Source organism: Quercus robur, chromosome 10 (genome assembly GCF_932294415.1).
Source record: "Quercus robur chromosome 10, dhQueRobu3.1, whole genome shotgun sequence".
In the NCBI taxonomy this organism is placed as follows: domain Eukaryota; kingdom Viridiplantae; phylum Streptophyta; class Magnoliopsida; order Fagales; family Fagaceae; genus Quercus; species Quercus robur.
This window is the reverse complement of record NC_065543.1, coordinates 19,155,125-19,169,026: the sequence shown is the minus strand read 5'-3', so window position 1 is coordinate 19,169,026 and position 13,902 is coordinate 19,155,125. Positions and strand designations below refer to the sequence as shown.

At 35.7% G+C, this 13,902-nt stretch overlaps 1 protein-coding gene across 1 annotated transcript; it reads left to right on the top strand.

Moving 5' to 3' along the window:
* Positions 1-6,903: 6,903 nt before the first annotated feature.
* LOC126702136 (alternative NAD(P)H-ubiquinone oxidoreductase C1, chloroplastic/mitochondrial) lies at positions 6,904-13,318 on the top strand. The gene is made up of 11 exons (XM_050400781.1): positions 6,904-7,062; positions 7,246-7,433; positions 8,170-8,265; positions 8,439-8,505; positions 8,605-8,788; positions 9,279-9,372; positions 9,495-9,707; positions 10,061-10,465; positions 10,622-10,698; positions 12,729-12,832; positions 12,921-13,318. Exons 1-11 carry the CDS (start codon positions 6,999-7,001, stop codon positions 13,058-13,060), a joined length of 1,632 nt encoding a protein of 543 aa, XP_050256738.1. The 5' UTR covers positions 6,904-6,998; the 3' UTR covers positions 13,061-13,318.
* Positions 13,319-13,902: the final 584 nt, after the last annotated feature.

Genomic DNA, 13,902 nt, shown 5'->3' with positions numbered 1-13,902 from the left:
CAAGTTAATTTGCTTATTTTTTAGGACAATTTTTTTTTTTTTTTTCATTTGGTTTTATCTTTGGTTGTTTCACATTTTTTTCACTCTTAAATCTTTTTCTTCTCACTTTCTCAATTTATTTTCTTCATGATTCTCAATCTTCTCTTTCTTTGAGTTTGGTAAGGGTCAATTTTGCTCCGCCTCTTTGATCTCACAGTCTCACATAGTATTTATTGATTTGTTAGTCTCCGATCTCCCTCTTCTAGGAGGGCATTACCAACTATCAAAATGCGAAACAACCAAAGATAAAACTAAAAAAAAGAAAAAAGAATTGCCCTAATAATATAAGGGAAATGCTAACGAATGCCCTTAGGGCATTGATTAACACTCCATTTTAGAAAAGTTTTGACATCACTTTTATGGAAAATGAAAAAAGTTGTCAAAATATTAATTGTTTTTTTTTCTTTTCCCATAAAAACTTTATTTAACTGGATTATTAACTATAAGGTTGAATTTATTCAATTATGTGTTAGTTTTATTCCATGCCAAATTTGCTTGTAATTTAGCAATTAAATACCCTATATTTAGGTGGGATTTATGTAAGAGTAGTGTGTGAAAAAGTGTGAAGAAAACTCAAGATGTGTGTACTCAAAGGAGTCTCGTGACTGGCAAGTCGCCAAAGTGGCACACGTGTGGAGCATGCAGATGAGCTGAAGGGTCACGACAATTGGAGCATTGCAGGACAAAAATTTCAGTCTAGCTAGGTAGTTAACTCGCAACTCAGACTCGCGACTCATTCCAGTCGCTTGGTTGAGTTGCCAGAATGCTTTGTTTGGATGAAAACTGACTTTTCGCATTCCTCATACACTCTATTATAAATACCCTTATACCCACGAAATGTAAATAGCTTCTAGAGAGAAACCCTAGAGAAAAACAAGATTGACTCATCCATAATTTTCATCACTTGATTCTCTAAATTCCTCTACTTTCACCCTCTCCATTGACTTATCCTTGAAAGATACATTTGCCAAATCCTTATCTCACCATACCCATATCAGTGAGGAGGTGTTTTGGTGCTTGGGAAGCAGTTCAAAAGGAACCAATTTATTTGGTTGATGCAATGGGCTTATTGCGAGATCCAGTAACCTAGAGAAGACAAGGTTCAGCATAACCCTGTTGGAGCAAGAAGCTTCGAAGGTTTAGGTGCACTGGGTAGATTAGACTTGGAGGGTCTTCTGCTATTCATGTATTCCAACTTCATTCTCTAGTGGATTATTAACCGCTTGAAGGGCGGCAGAAAGGTTTTTTGCCGAGTACTTCGATTTTCTCTTCAATAACACATCGTCGTGTTATCTTTGTATTTGCATCTCTCTTTCCTTTCTCTTTACCTTATAACTGCTGCTATGTTGGTTATTATTTATGGTTTAGAGTGTGTTACCAATTTGGATATAGCTTATATTTCATATTCCGCACATATTCCGTTTGATTATAAGCTTATGTTGGTAATTTTGTATTTGGGGGTCTAAACGTTCATTGGTGTTCTATACGCTATTTAAACTTTCGTTAACCAGTACCTTAAGAGCACTCATTAGCATGACCCATATTATAAAAATACAATAATAACACTAGGAGAACAATATTGGAGGGTTTTTTTTTTTTTTTTTTTTGAAAAGAATATTGTAGGGTTAGATAGGTGTTGTATGTATTATTAGAGTATTATATGTAGTATTATTATTGTTATCTTTATAACGTAAGTTATTATACCCTAGTCTCTTAATCCTAAACCTTCTCGGCCAGTTCTCCTTCTCCTGGTTGTACAAGGAAAGGTGTTGGTCGGTGAGTCGGTGTTGTATAATTTAAATACCCAACTCTCTGCTAAACAAACTACCCAACTCTTTTTTTTCTTTTTCTTTTCTCCTGTGTTTCAATTTTGTTAAATTTAGTTATTCAATTGTTTGTGTATCTCGTCTTCGGAGACTCGGGTGGAAAAGACGCTATCACAATTCACAAGGTATTATTCTTGGTTATTACTTCTCCCTATGTATTTTTCACATAAATTTGTTCTTAGTCAAACTCTCTTTCTTTTGTAGTGCAGCTCTCCATTAATCAAGCCCACCAATTTATTTTATTTCAATGGAGAAGACATTGCTGCTATCTTCTGACAAAAAGGTAAAAATCATATCTTTCACAGAAACTTACCTCTTTTTTTTGTTTGTAAATTTTTTTGGGATTCTTAGTACTCAGTCACAGTGAACCTTTTTCAATCTGTGCATTCTCATTCTAAAGTTGATTCCTTTTGCCTTGTGCTTTACTTACTTTGCGTATTTGGTTTTTGAAATCTTATAGTGCAAGAGGAAGGTTGAGGGTTTGGATGATCTGATAAGTCGGTTGCCCAATGAGATTCTCATCTATATTCTGTCTTTCCTGTCAAGCAAAGAAGCGTGCAGAACTAGTGTTCTTTCCCATACATGGAAACATCTGTGGCCATTCTTCAGTGGTACTTTAAACTTTGACGATCCAAGCACAAGAATGGACATTGCATTCAGAAGGAAAAAAAGTGAATTCGAAATGAATAGGTTTGTCGAAAGGGTGAACTCTATTCTAAAATCACATCGAGCGTCCACTTTAGAAGGGTTCAGAGTTAAATTTGAATTAAACAATTGTTATAAACATCACATTGATAAATGGATTGACTTTGCAATCTCAAAGAGAGTCAAGAGCCTTGAATTGGACTTGTCAAAATGCACAGTTGAAAACGTTTATGAATTTCCACTTGAGCGTGTCAAAGTTTCTGTTGGAATCAAGTCTTTAACCTCCCTCACTCTAGAACGGGTACATGTAACTAGCGAGCTTCTTGAGAACTTTCTTTCCAGTTGTCCCTTGCTTGAACTATTACATGTTAGCAGCGTTCGCGTTCTCTTCAATCTAAAGATTTCCGGTGCATCATTGAAGTTGAAGTTCTTACAGATGCATTGTCCCCATTGTAAGATTGTCGAGATCGTTGCTCCAAATCTTGAGTATCTTGGCTTTGATGGTATGATAGATTTTCATGTTGATTATGCACCCCGCCTTCTGAATGTATGTATTGGTGGAACGTCTTATGGTATGAGGAATGCATTTCGCTCACTATCAAGCTGTCTTGATCGGCTAGAGGGTTTGATGGTCGACTTTATTATGCTTGGAAAAGTAAGGACATTAAATTTCTTTTTTTTTTTTTCTTTTTTTTTCCAATCTCTTGCATACATCTTTATTGGAAAAAGTTAACATATAACTTAAGGGCATTGGTTTAGAAAATACTTCTTTAAAAAAAAGAAAAAAAATTTCTTAAAATGATTAATTATCAAATGCCTAAGAGCACTATTAACATAACCCATCTTTATTTGGTTAAATGCACTTTTCTCTGTCTCTCTCTTAGATAAATTGTTCTCTCATCTTTAGTTTGTTCTTTACAGGATAAATTAAAATTCCCAAAAGGTCAAAAATTAACCAATCTTAGACGCCTTATATGGAGAGTTTTGGCATCCGATGGAATGAACCTCCGCTGGTTAGTACCTTTGATTGAAGCGGCACCTAATTTACGTAAATTTACTCTAGAGGTGACTGTTCTTACTTTATACTAGCTTGCCATTTAGGCTGTGTTTGGTTCAATGTAAAATATTTTTCGGAAAATATTTATTTTCCGGAAATGCTATTTTCGGGAAAGGAAAATATTTTCAAGTGTTTGGTTGCATTATGAAAATTGTTCTAGAAAATATTTTCATGTGTTTGGTAACATTCTGAAAATGCTATTTTCCTACTACTTTCTCACATTTTTTCACCCATTTTCTCAGCTACCAAACAAATTTTATAATAGAAAATTTCAATCTATAAACTTAAAAAAACAAAAATCAAAACAACACCATTCATTAAACTCCACCGTTCGGTCAAACTGAGAGAGGGAGGAAGAGAAAGTGATCAAAAATGGAGGGAAAGGGAGAGATCGGTCTGGGTGATGGGTAACGAAGAGAGGGCGAAGAGATTGGTGATGGGTAACGACAAGAGGGCGACGAGATAGGTCATGGGTAATGACGGTGCCGATGAGATCGGTTTTGGGTGGATCGATCTGGGGTGATGCGATCTTCGATGGATCGATCTAGGTGCGATCGGTCTGGGTGGATCGGTCTTCAATGGGATGCGATTGGTCTGGATGGATCAGTCTTCGGTGGTGATGCGATCTCGGTGATGGTGCGAGATATATGGCGGCGCCAGTGCTGGGGTGCGATCGGTGGATCGGTAACTCTCTCTTCTTTCTCTCTCTCTATCTCTCTCTTTGCGCGTCTGACCCGGAAATGGTTTGAAGTTAAAATAGAAATGTAAAACCATTTCCGAGTCAAAGCCTCATTTTACACTTTCAACTGAAAATATTTTCTGGAAAATTTATTTTCCATGCGCAACCAAACACCCGCATTTATGGAAAAGCATTTCCAGAAGCGATTTGAAGTCAAAACAAACACAGCCTTAGTATCATTATAGCTTATTATTCTTTAATTTGGGTGATGCAATTTGCACATTGACTGTTGGCTCATGGTTTTCCATCTTTATATCTATTTAAAAGATATTGCTTAAACTCGACTTGTCACTTGCAATTGCAGTAAGCACTTATATAATTTGATTATTAGCATTAAAAGTGGAAAAATGATTGCCAAGTTCTCTAATCGGTATCAGTAGGCTTACTTGTCTCTTTTCTTTCTTTTTTTTCTTTCTTTCTTTTTTTTTTTTTTTTTTTTTTGATAACTTTATTTTATAGTAATATTTAGATTATCTTGCACCCTGGCATGCATGATATTCTTATTTTCTTTTTCCCAATTGCAGTTGTCGTGTATTAACCCCCCAAGAAAAAGAAAATTTAGGAAGGTGATGAAATATCCGAATGAGCACCTCGGGGTCAAGGAAGTGGAAATTGTGGGATTTACGGGGCGTGAAATAGACATGGAGCTTATTAATTACGTACTCAAAAGTGCCACCCAGCTTGAGAAGATTGTTATTACACCTCGTTGCGAAACTGTGAAGACACAGAATATTAAAGGTGCCAGAGAATTGGCTAAGGAGCTAGAAAAAAATCTACCCGTAGGAGTTGAGTTTGTTTTATTATAATCGTAGTCATTATCTCAATTGGGCGTTTGGTTTACTGTGATGTACACTTAATGAGGTGCATATTACAATAAAGTGACATTAAGGTTTTTTATTTATTATTCTTTTTAACATTATCATAATATAAAATTACAAAATATATCACATCATCTTAATCTTATCACCTTCCTAAACAATGTAATGTTGTATTTTTGTATTAAAATTAACATTAATATAAAATTACAATAACATAATTGTGGGGCCCAATAATTTATGGGCCCGACCCGCTTGCTTATGGGGAGTCCACAGGCCCAAGCCTAAGAAGGCCATGGCCCAAGCTCAAAGATAAGAAGCTCAAAATGGCCCGGGGATACAGCCGAGGACAGCTTGGTCCTCGGCAGACCCAAAGTCTCATTGATGAAAGTGGCATACGGGCAAACTCTAAAGATCAGAAAATATCTCAGGGAAGTTGTCCTTAATACCCTTCACTGATAAGACTCTACACCTAACAGAACCTGATTTTTAGGCTTTATTAACCATCCCCAACAATTCTAGGATTAGATTGACGGGACAAATATCAGTCCTGGAAAAGTTGACCCTACACGTGGACGAGGGACAGCAAACGTAAGCTAGTATAAAAGGAAAGGTAAACTAATTAGGGGGGGATCTCCATCTCACTTCCTGGGGAAAAACTCCAGGGATGAGAATGACCGGACAATATAAGTACACCACCACGAAAAACCCATCGCCGGGTAACCGGAGAAAGGCAGTAGTGCTCCTCGGACATGATCCGAGGAGTCCAATCCCTCAAGTTACAAAGTTGTAGGGCTTGGATATCCAGGCTGAAGCCTTTTCTTATCTGAGTTTCCCTAAAGTCCGGTTTGGACCAACGCCCCGTGACCAGACGCTGGCCTTTTAAGCCCACTCTCTACAAATCTTATTGTGAGGGATCCTTCACGTGCGAGCCCAACGTCCTTGTTGGGCCGTTTGAGAATCGTGTTCCTACAATAATATTACAGCATAACGTAATATCACGGCGAACCAAACTTCCCCTATATGTAATGAGTTTGAATTGTTCCTATTTGAAGGGAAGGGAAAAGTTAACCGATGCCTAAGAGTATTAGTTTAGAAAATACTTTTAGAAATTTTTTATGGAAAAAGAAAAAAGCTCCAAAGGCACTCATTAGTATGATCGATATTTGAATGTTGACTGATTTTTATATTTGTTTATTCTGTTATTTTAACATGTGAAAAATTAACGATGTCGCCAATGGTGTAGTAGGAACTATTTTTAAAAGCTTTTTATGGAAAAAAAAAAAAAATTTGACTATTTGGAAAAAAATTTATATTTCCCATAAGAGTAATATTAAAAATTTCTTAAAATAGTTCATTATAAAAAATAAAAATAAGTAAAAAATTAATTACATATTTAATTCTTATCTTTTACATCGTATTTTAATTTGCTCTTTTAAAAAAATTAGTTTATTGTCAAATCCACATAAACTAATTTTTTATTTTGTCTGTTAGACATATTAATAATTTACATCTAAGAGATAACAACAATGGTTAAATTGGCATGATACTGAAAAGTTATGAACCAAATTGACACAATTAAAAAGTTAAGAATCAAATTGATTTTTTTTTTTTAATGTAAATGAAAAAAAAAACCAAATACATATATAATTTATTCAAAAAAAAAACAATAATAATATTTTTTTTAAAAATTAAAAATGGAAGAAGAAGAAGAAGTAACGCGGAGTTTGGGCGACCATTGCAACGTGCGCTGTGGCACTGGTAGCGTGGAACCAAAACAGCCATATATAACATAAAAAAAAGCCAATTCACTCTCTAAAAGCTGTTACGGGTTAGACTCACTAAAATCCCTAATTGCACGCTCGCACAGATCGGTAATGGCACACATTGCGTTATCTACTTCAGCTTCAGCTTCAGCTACGCTACTCTTACCCTTCAATCGTATGCTATCTCTTTCTCTCTAAACATTGGCCTCTTAGAAAATGAAAGATTTCAGAAATTTTATGTATGGATAGTAACATGTTTACTTGTCTGAGAATGATAACAATAAATAAATAAATGGCACATATAGCTAAACACTAGCTTCACTGCTCTTAAGGTTTTTTTTTTTTTGTGGAATTTCAGGAGGAGCAAAGCAATGGACAAACAAGCTATTTCCCGGATTTCCGAAAAGATATGGGACCGGCTTCTCGTTATTTCCGAACAAAGTAGTTCGATTCGTTCGTTCGGGTGTGACTGTGGCGAATGGAGGTGTTTTGGAAATTTCTGAAGGTGAAAAAGCTCCGAGGTCTTATGTTTGGCAAGACAACAAGGTTGCCCCCCATTTGTTAAATTTATTGATTTACTATTGCAATTGAAGTGTGTCTCATTTGTAATGCAATGTCCATTGTATGTGTTAAAGCTATTAGGAACTCGTGAATTTAGTTCGTTGGAAACACCAAAAACTGTCAATTGAGTTGCATGACTCTTGGCAACTATTCACCAAATTTATATATATTTATTGGTAATTATGCACGCACTCGACGTTTGCAAGTGGAGGAAGTGCCATTTGAGCTAGAGCTCAATGGCTTTACATACATTTATATAATAAAGCATTCTTAAATTACTTTGTTGTCAATGTTGGATGACTTTCTTGTGCTTAATTTGAAGTTGACCATGCTTTATGCTGCTGCATCAAATTTATTGTGTGTTACACTCTAGAAATTGCGAAGAAATATCTTAAACTTGGTGGTTATGTGTTATTATTTTAAAGCCTCACCTTGGTTTGGGTCTCTTCACCTAATAGCATATTGTTTTGGGTTGGATGTTCAAACCTCAAACATGGTATCAGAGCCTAGCTTCTATATATTCCTGGACTTCATTAGTCAGGCTCATATGCATCTGTTAGGCTGATGAGTGATGAGGCCATCTGTCTCTATTTCTGTTTGAGTCTGCACATGATAAGTGGTGTTGTTAGAGAGTGCCACCTTCAGTTTGGGCCTCTCCAACTAACCTTATGCTTTTGGGTTGGATACGCTAACATTAGTATCAAAAATGTTTTGCTTACAGAAGCCAAGGGTGTGTATACTAGGTGGTGGATTTGGAGGCTTATATACTGCTTTGAGACTAGAATCACTTGTGTGGCCTGATGACAAAAAACCTCAGGTAATTCGTGATTAAAAACAAACAAATAATTTAATCACTTGATTTGTTTGCCTTAGCTAGTGGCAGAGGTGCCCTGTTTGCTTGGGCATTTTGTGAATTTTTTTTTCATAGCAACATTTTCACTATTCAATTTGTTATGTATCACCTTTGAAATGCATTGGATATGGGACTAGGTGCTTCTTGTCGACCAGTCTGAACATTTTGTTTTTAAGCCAATGTTGTATGAGCTTCTATCTGGAGGTACGTCGTTCTTTGGGTTAAATCACATTTATGTTCTCCTAATCCATCTAAATGATCTTATAAAAGTAGGGGATAAAGTAAGTATCTCTTTGTATGCAGAAGTAGATGCATGGGAAATAGCTCCTCGTTTCTTGGATTTGCTGGCAAACACCAGTGTGCAGTTTTTTCAAGACAGGGTAAAACTATTGCATCCAGCCGATCATTTGGGAATGAATGGGCCCTCCAGATCTCGTTGTGGAGGAACTGTGCATCTTGAAAGTGGCCTCCTTATTGAATATGACTGGTATAGTGCTTATTATTGACACACCTTTAGAGTTTCTACTTTTTTTCTTTTTTTTTTTTAAATTAGTCTTTCTTACTCTTTTTTCCTTTCTGTTCCATCAAAGATATATAATGATAGGTGCTGCTCGTTGTCATAATCTTTAATTTATACTTAAAATATGTAAAAGACCAGGACCTGTTGGTTTTTTAGTTTTAGAGCTCCCTAAGTGATCTTAGAGAAGAGGTTCCTTCTTGCCTCTGTAATATATGGGGTGTAGGATTGATTACATCTGGGTATGATGCAGTGTAAGGAAGTACTTATATGTACCAAAAGAACATGCAAATGAAAAACCTTGTATCAATATAAAGAATTTGTTTTCAACATTCAGATTTCCCTATTAGCATGATCTAGATTGACTTTGTTCTCATGACTTTAATGTAAAGGTTGCTTGGCCCTACTGATTTGAATTTTCTTTCTTTTTAATTATTGGTCTTTTACCCTGGACAGCCAGGCTGGTTCTTGCCTTGGGAGCTGAATCAAAACTTGATTTTGTACCAGGAGCATTAGAGTTTGCATTGCCATTCTCCACCCTAGAGGATGCACACGTGAGTGCTTGACTGAAAATAATCTTTTTCATTCTATGTTATCTTTTGATAGACCGTTAGTTTTCTGTGTTGCAACAAATTAGTGTTCCCTGCCTTCACATGATAATATTCTTGCAAAGCAGAAGGTTGACAATAAGCTAAGAACACTAGAGAGGATGAACTTTGGCAAGGGCACTCCGATTCGTGTGGTTGTTGTTGGTTGTGGTTACGCTGGGGTTGAGTTAGCTGCCACAGTAGCAGAGAGACTGCAGGATGGAGGGATTGTGCAAGCAATTAATGTGGATACCACAATCTGCCCAACTGCCCCACCTGGGAATAGAGAAGCTGCCTTAAAAGTAAGTTGTCTGGAATTTGGATTTCATGTTTCTTGAAAGATTATTTGTGGATCACTGAACAACAGCTTCAGAGTAATCCTTTTAGCTGTATTAATAGATGAATTTATTTGTTTATAGAATTTAGTAATGTGAACTTGGTGAAATGTTTAGTACTTGGAATTTGAAACCCAACTACCAAGAGTCCTAGCTTCAGTATGTGACTTAACTTTTTTCTTTCAAGTCTATCGCAGAGTAGATTTTGTTGTTCTTCTCCAAGAAAGTTCCAATTTTTGTTGCAACCTTCTCATTATAATTATTGAGAGTAAATTATATATCTGCCCTGACAGCACCTTTTTTTTGGCTGTTGGTGCTAGGTTCTTTCATCTAGGAAAGTTCAACTACTATTGGGTTATTTTGTCCGCTCTATTCAGAGAGTGGGCAATGCAGAAGCTTCAGAAAAGCTGACTGACAGTGGAGCAGTTCCGGGTATTGCTGCAGAACATGATCATGAGAAATATATATTGGAACTTCAACCTGCTGAAAGGGGATTTCAAAGGCAAATCATCGAGGCAGATCTAGTATTATGGACTGTTGGATCTAAACCTCTTCTTCCTCTGCTGGAACCCGGTGACAAGCCTCATGAGCTTCCCCTAAATGCTCGAGGACAAGCAGAAACAGATGAAACCCTTCGTGTTAAGGGTCACCCTCGCATATTTGCACTTGGTGACTCTTCTTCTTTAAGAGACTCAAATGGAAGGCTTCTTCCAGCCACTGCGCAGGTGTAATATGTAATTTATCTTCATATAGCCTGTTATTATAGGTCAATAAGGATTACGGGCTAAAATTATCAGACCTGTTCATCAATATATACATTATTCTTTTTGGTAGTAAAGTCAATTTTATTATCTGATGACTTGTTTCCATAAACCTTGCAGGTTGCATTTCAGCAAGCAGACTTTGCTGGTTGGAATATATGGGCAGCTATCAATGACCGTCCTCTTTTGCCATTTAGGTTGGAAACTCATACACTTGCTAGTATCATCCTGACAACCCAATAAAGGATTAATAAAGCCAAAATAAAACCCGTTTTAAATTTTAAGACTCATTGACTTGACCTTCCAAAATCATTTAACACTTTTCTCATTCAAATGTTGTATGTGAATTCCACACAAGAAAATCTTATGATGCCAAACTTGAAATTACAGAAACTTACCTTTTCTTCTTGCTTGTCTGCATCAAATTTCAGCCTAAAAACTACTTTAAACAGCCTAGCCCATCGATATTATTTGTGAGGCTTTCGACCTTTAATATTAGGGGTTTTCCTATAGCATCTAGCAAGTAAATGTTGGTTGAGCTACTAAAATTCCCATTGTGATGTTTGCCTGGCAAATGGTTTATTCATTTGGATTGTTAGTTTAGCTATAATGTTCCCTAAGACAACATGACTTTTAGAGATGTCGAGGCCCAAGCCCATTATATTATTAGTCAAGGTTGGTTGTGTTATCTTAGTTTTCTTATCAAAAAAAAAAAAAAAGATTGTGTTATCTTAGTTCAAGTTTATTGTACTTGGAATCCAAATCCTACATAAGTGCAAGTAGTCTTAACTCTGTTATCAATATTGTAAGTCTAGTGTTAGTCTTTTAAAAAATTCATTGTAATAAATAGAGCTGATTATTAAAGATGTAGCTGTGTGAGGTTTTTTGTTGTAGATGTAGGCCTCTAAGGCTGAACCACATTAATTCCATATGATATTTCTCTTTCTTCTTTGATTTAAACATAAAGAGTTCGGGGAGAAACAAAATGAAATACCAAACGAATTCAATAATTGTGGTCTCAGATGTTGGACTTTCTTGATACTTTTAATAGGATGCTTCATCTATGACTGAGTTTCATCTATGATTGAGTTTTAGTATTAAGGTTCTTTAGGTTGGAAAATTGTTGGTTGAGTTTTTATTAAGTTTTACTAGATTCCAGATTTTCTGGAAAGGGCTATCAAAAGTTGCTCAAAAGGCCCATGAGTCTTATTTTATGTTTTCAGTCTTTTTTTCCATTGATTTCAAAGTTCTTAAGTACTTTTTCTTTGTGATTAGAGTCCTTGTCTTTTTAGGACTATTTTATTGAGGAGTCCTAGTCCTTCTAGGAAAGGATTTTGCAATAGCCTATATAAAGACATTATTGTAGGCAATAACGTTAATAGGGAGATTGAATTTAATAAAATATTGACAGCTTATTTTAAGCTTTGAGGATGTGATTACCTAGGGTTTATTTTACTTTGTTTCTTGTTCTATTCATTATTTTAATCTACTTATCACAAAAATATATATATATTTTAATCTAAACAACCATCAAACTCATTCAAGATCTCATCAAAAACCCTAATTTAGTGCTGAATTTCTATAGATCCTACCTCAAAATTGGTATCAAAGCTCATTATGGCTTCTGTCATGCGTCATTCTTCTATTTTCTTCTTCCTAATTTTTTGTGTCGCCTTTTCTAGCATGATATTAGAGCTAGATCTTTGTGGCCTCCACTAACCCCTAGACTTAGGTTTCCTCTCACCACTGCTGCTAGCCACTCCTATAGGGGTTCAGTCACCTTTTTCCATTTTTTTTCTTCTTCCCCCCCCCCCCCTAAATAATGACAAAATGATAACTATAGATGTCCAAAGTTGTTTGGTTTACTTCCACGACTAACTTATGGTTGGTGCATTTAATCAATCAAACAACAGTGTATAACAATTACTTGAAATGCATTTGTGTGGTTATAGTCTAGATTATGGTTTTGGGTTCTGGTTGAATATTTCAATTCAAGATCACCTCTCTCTCTGTTGAGCTTGGTGGCCATGTCATATGCCTGATACTGCAAGCACAGGTGGCAGGCACCACATGTCCTCGCACATCTCTTAACATTTTATGTGATTATGTTGAGCTTCTTGGTCGTACAATGGTATTTCATAGGCTATGTTAGATACCCTTATATACAAAGAGAGGGTGGGTGAAAATCTTCCATCAGTTGTATGTAACTTACCCATTTGGCTACCAGGTTCCAGAATTTAGGTGAGATGATGACTCTGGGGAGTAATGATGCTGCTATTTCACCAAGTTTTATAGAGGGGCTAACGTTAGAAGGTCCTATTGGTCATACTGGTAAACTTCTTTGCAGCGCACCCTTATGTTCCCCATTTTCTCTTTACTTTCTGTAATTATTTATAGTCATGGATTCAATTTTTTGCAGCAAGGAAAATAGCATACTTGATCAGATTACCTACAGATGAGCATAGGCTTAAAGTGGGTATCAGCTGGCTTACAAAATCTGCTATAAATTCAGTTTCATCGCTGCAAAGCACCCTAAGTAAGGTTCTCTCAGGCTCATAGACTATTCCTTGTCTATTTTGTAGAACATGGTTAATTAGCTCTTCCAGTTGTACAGTATTTTTTTTTCTTTTTCTTTTTTTTATGTAATGACTTTTAAAATTCCATTTGATTTCGAGAAAGAGGGACACAAATAGTCATAGAACGGATACTATATCTGGCTAACAGTAGAGGGTTGTACAATTTGATTAATGTTTTTTATCTATAGAGTTTTTCTTAAGCAAGACGAATGAAATATCAATATTGCCTAAATCTTGCCAATCAGCCTATTAAAATGAAACAAATGATGCTCTTTCCTTGAGTTAGAAGGAATATGTGATATGGCGTGTATTTTCTGTCCTTTTTGTTCTGTCTTTGAAGTTATAATGTGCGATCTATGAATTATATAAGCTTGGTGTTAAATGTCAATGACGCTACCTCAAAAAACCTCTTTTTCCTGGAAAAATTGGGGGTTGGGGAGAATTCGTAGATTCAAGATAGGTTGACTTGGTATGTAAATTACCAATTAAGAAAAAAATACTGTCCAGTAAGAATTGGAACATGATCCTCGCTGGTTGTAACCTTACCAAAGTTCTCAGTATGGTCAAAATTATATGGCCCTAGCAACATCAAAATTCATCATTTATAGGAAAGAATACGTAAAAGGGTTTTCTAAGACGGTTGGCCTAGCCAAATTTATGGTGTATATATATATATATATATATATATATATATATATATAGAGAGAGAGAGAGAGATGTTGGGTTCAAGTTATATCTAGCGTAATTTTAAACAATATTAAATCACTTAATATTTTTTAATTTGATGCAAATTTTGACAAATCTACTGTTGAATGACACTATCTT